A 3,704-nucleotide genomic window follows, 5' to 3' on the forward strand; every position below is an offset into this window, starting at 1 on the left:
TTTTAATTAATTTGTTTATTTTTTGGCGTGTTGGGTCTTCGTTGCTGTGCACGGGCTTTCTCTAGTTGCGGTGAGTGGGGGCTACTCTTTGTTGCAGTGCACGGGCTTCTCATTGTCGTGGCTTCTCTTGTTGCAGAGCGTGGGCTCTAGGCATGCAGGCTTCAATGGTTGTGGCACGTGGGCTCAGTAGTTGTGGCTTGCGGGCTCTAGAGCGCAGGCTCAGTAGTTGTGGCGCACGGGCTTAGTTGCTCCGCGGCATGTGGGATCTTCCCGGGCCAGGGCTCGAACCTGTGTCCCTCGCATTGGCAGGCAGATTCTTAACCACTGTGCCACCAGGGAAGCCCCCAGTATTGGTTTTTATCCAATGTGGCAGTTCTGGTCATTACAACTTTAAAAATATGTAATAAAGCCTAAAAAGTCTCTAAAGAGAAACAAATGGGATAATCAAAAGGATCAAGGATACATTCACTTATTTATTTATATCTCAACTTCATTCTAAAAGGCTTACAAAGATGGAGATAATCTAGTAAGATGTTTAAAAAAGGACTAAAACAGAAAAATGAGAAGAGAATAAGGAAAGTAAAGAAAGGTCAAACAGGAAGATGATGGAACCAAGAACATGGCTAGCATACAAAACATAACATTAGGTCCTAAACACTTGCTGGAAGTGCGCCACAAACTGGGATCTAAGTGTTCTAGCATCAATATGAAAAGAAAAATAGAGTCAGTTGAATATTTACTGTCTTTAAGGTATAAACCAGCAATTCAGGAAAAGAATAACTGGGTTCAGAGAAAATTTCTTCCATGCATCCTTATATAGAACATTATGAATTATAATGATAAACACTCTTTGCAGTACCCACAGCAATTAAATTTCATAGGGATTTTCATATGGACTGCCAAAGTACAACTCAGAAAAAGCAGTTCTGCAGAGGCCAGTAAAATGCCAGCTATGTACAGGGCAAATCTGGCTTAATCCAGGGACAAAATTAATAAATAGTACTCAGAATACTTCCCAGACTCTCTTTGGTTTGGAAAGAGAGATCAGGTATAACTGAAGAATAACGAAAATGAAACTTTTAAGAAGTTGGTTTAAGAAAAATGAAAACAAGTCACAAAGGCCAGAAATGTATACAAATTTAAGGCCCAGATGATTTTCCTAAAGGAAAAGGTTCTTGAGTTACATCTCTGATCTTAAATCTCAAGGTTGATGTCATGCCTCTTAATCCCTTGGTTTGCCCATCACCAACTGAAACCTGGGCCATCTAGGGAAGTGATCAGTTTAAGAATCCTTGTGTCTTTCAAAGAGGTTTTGTTTCAGAAAAAATCTGTATAGCTATTCCAATTACCCCCTAGAAAAGACATTTAACCCACCCATGTTTCATTTCTTATTCTCTTCCTCACAGTAGGCTATTAGATTCACTTTTTAAAAGTTAGACTGACTTTGAGCCCCCAGATCATATGTTTTACCTGCATATTTAAGGGTTGAAACTAATACCAGCTTTTGAGACCTCTGGAAAACATTCATACTGCTTCTGACAAGCCTATTAAACACATAAATAGCAGCACCTTGGGAACCTATGAAGTGCTATTATTGCTCACCAAAAGAAACATGGCACAGAAACAAGGAGAAGGAAAAGTGGAATAAACTTTTGGCTAAAAACTGCAGGGTATAAACACTGGAGAAATGAAACAAAGGAAAAGGTCCACACTCTGATCTGAGATGTTGAACTGAGAGATGGGTTGTATGATGGGGTAAGGACTAGGGCATTGTGACTACCAACCGCAGAATGCCCAGTGTGAACTCTGGTCCAACACCTAGAGGAACAGAATGATAAGAGGCTACAAAGTAAAAACAAACTGAATCATCAAGGTGGTCACACTGAATTGGCAGCAGAGGAGGTCCTCAGGTTCCCAGATGAGCCCCAACTACAGTAGAGGAGCTCAAGCCAGGCTGGGGTGCACCAGGAAGGACTCCAGATTACAGTCAAAGTCCTTGAAGAACATGGACTCCGATGATGGACTGGGCTGGGTAGCTTGTGTCTCCATGACAAAGTTCACTGGATGCTTCTGTAGGAGCTCTGGGTCAAAGGCCACACCCCGAAAAAAAGGGTGGACCTGGAAGTGATGCAAATAACGTAGACGGTGGAAGGGATTCTGGCATAATAGCTGAAGAGAAATAGAGCATGAAGGATGAGAGACTGGGATAGGAAAGGGACTGAACAGAGAAGCTGGAAAGGGAGAAAGAAGTTCATGGATCTGTGGAGGGCAGGGAGAAGAACCCAGAAGAGTAGAGGATATGTAAAAGTGGGAGAAACAGGCTAATCTGGGGGCAAAGGTAGGAATAAAGGAGTAGTAGTGGTAAGAGAGCAGCACTAGCCCACTCTCTCAGAAGTGATCTGCTATGGATGGGGACGAGCTTTGGAGGACCAGGAACTCAGGAATAAAATTTGAAGTGCTGGTTAGAAAGCAAGTAGTGAGGTAGTACTTGATCAAGTTGGAATCCCCCCTTAATAATTAATCAGAGGAATGGGGAGATATCACTTCAGTGATAGGGAAAGAAGTGAATGGTTTTTGTAGTCAAGAAGGAAAGTCATGCCCACCCTTACCTCGTGGAGCAGGAGTGAGAGCCCCTGGTTAAGAGAAGCTGGGATCGCAGAGTCATAGTGGGTCACACTTGCCAACATGGCCACATGATCTCTCTCTGCGGGCACTGGGAACTGAGTTAGGGGTGGGAAGGTGTCATTGCTTAGTAAGAATAAGGCAAGACTTCCTAAGGTCGTCTTTCTTCCCACCGCCGGGCAACTCCTCTCTTCTCTGCCCAACATCACTACCATTCTCTCACCTTTCCAGTTGACAGAGAGAAAAGCAAGACACCCAGGGACCACCAATCAGCAGCATGGTTGTAAGGCCCTCCACTGAGGACCTCTGGGGCTACGGATATGAAAGATACTTGTCACTGATATCTGTTGGCTATCCTCCTGCCCAGTGCTTACCCACCAGCTTTAGCGTCTCTCTCACCCATGTACTGAAGAGTGCCACAGATAGTATAGGCTCGGGTTCCTTGGGGCAGGTGGCGGGACAGGCCAAAGTCTGTCAGTTTCAGATGGCCTGTGAAAAACAAGCCATCAGCACCACTCTGTTCCAACCCTCATCAGCCATGACTTACTTCCAAACTGAGGTACCTCTCATTCTGAGACTAGGAAAAGAAAAGGACTTACCTCGTTCATCCAGAAGGATATTCTCCATCTGAAAAATCACAGGTGAGAAGTTATTCATCCTCTTCCTTTCAGTCCTCTTTCATCATGTATACTATACCCCCCAGCTGAAGAAGACGCCCTAGCTCAGCATCCAGGTCTATACTTGGAGGGCCCTTGCCCAAATCCTTAACACCCATGAGGGCCCCAAGGTCAACTGTTCTCAGCAGCTCCTCCCGCCTTCTTGGACCTGTTGGAACGTCTTACTGAAGTCCCTCCTTAAACAAAAAGCATTTAACTACCTTCACATCTCGATGGATGATGCCGAAGTCATGGAGATAGCCTGTGGATGACAGCAAGCATGGGGTGTGCTGAAGCTCTCCTGTCCTTCCAATTTCCCTGATAGCTCCCACCCCATTCCTATCCCTGTTCTTTGACCTCCAGAGTTAATATCAATTCTCTTCTGCCTCCCTCCCCACTTAATTCTTCCCTCATTTCTATTACCAC

At 44.5% G+C, this 3,704-nt stretch overlaps 1 protein-coding gene across 2 annotated transcripts; it reads right to left on the minus strand.

Annotated features, from left to right (window-relative positions):
- Positions 1-431: 431 nt before the first annotated feature.
- RSKR (ribosomal protein S6 kinase related) lies at positions 432-3,678 on the minus strand. Of its 2 annotated transcripts, XM_028499775.2 has the most exons (6): positions 3,500-3,678; positions 3,222-3,249; positions 3,022-3,111; positions 2,846-2,934; positions 2,610-2,720; positions 432-2,169 (listed from the first exon to the last, which is right to left on the minus strand). In XM_028499775.2, exons 2-6 carry the CDS (start codon positions 3,247-3,249, stop codon positions 1,945-1,947), a joined length of 543 nt encoding a protein of 180 aa, XP_028355576.1. In that variant the 5' UTR covers positions 3,500-3,678; the 3' UTR covers positions 432-1,944. The 2 variants fall into 2 exon arrangements, with proteins under 2 accessions (XP_028355576.1, XP_028355575.1); XM_028499774.2 differs by having other exon boundaries at positions 3,222-3,678.
- Positions 3,679-3,704: the final 26 nt, after the last annotated feature.

This window comes from Physeter macrocephalus, chromosome 14 (genome assembly GCF_002837175.3).
Source record: "Physeter macrocephalus isolate SW-GA chromosome 14, ASM283717v5, whole genome shotgun sequence".
In the NCBI taxonomy this organism is placed as follows: domain Eukaryota; kingdom Metazoa; phylum Chordata; class Mammalia; order Artiodactyla; family Physeteridae; genus Physeter; species Physeter macrocephalus.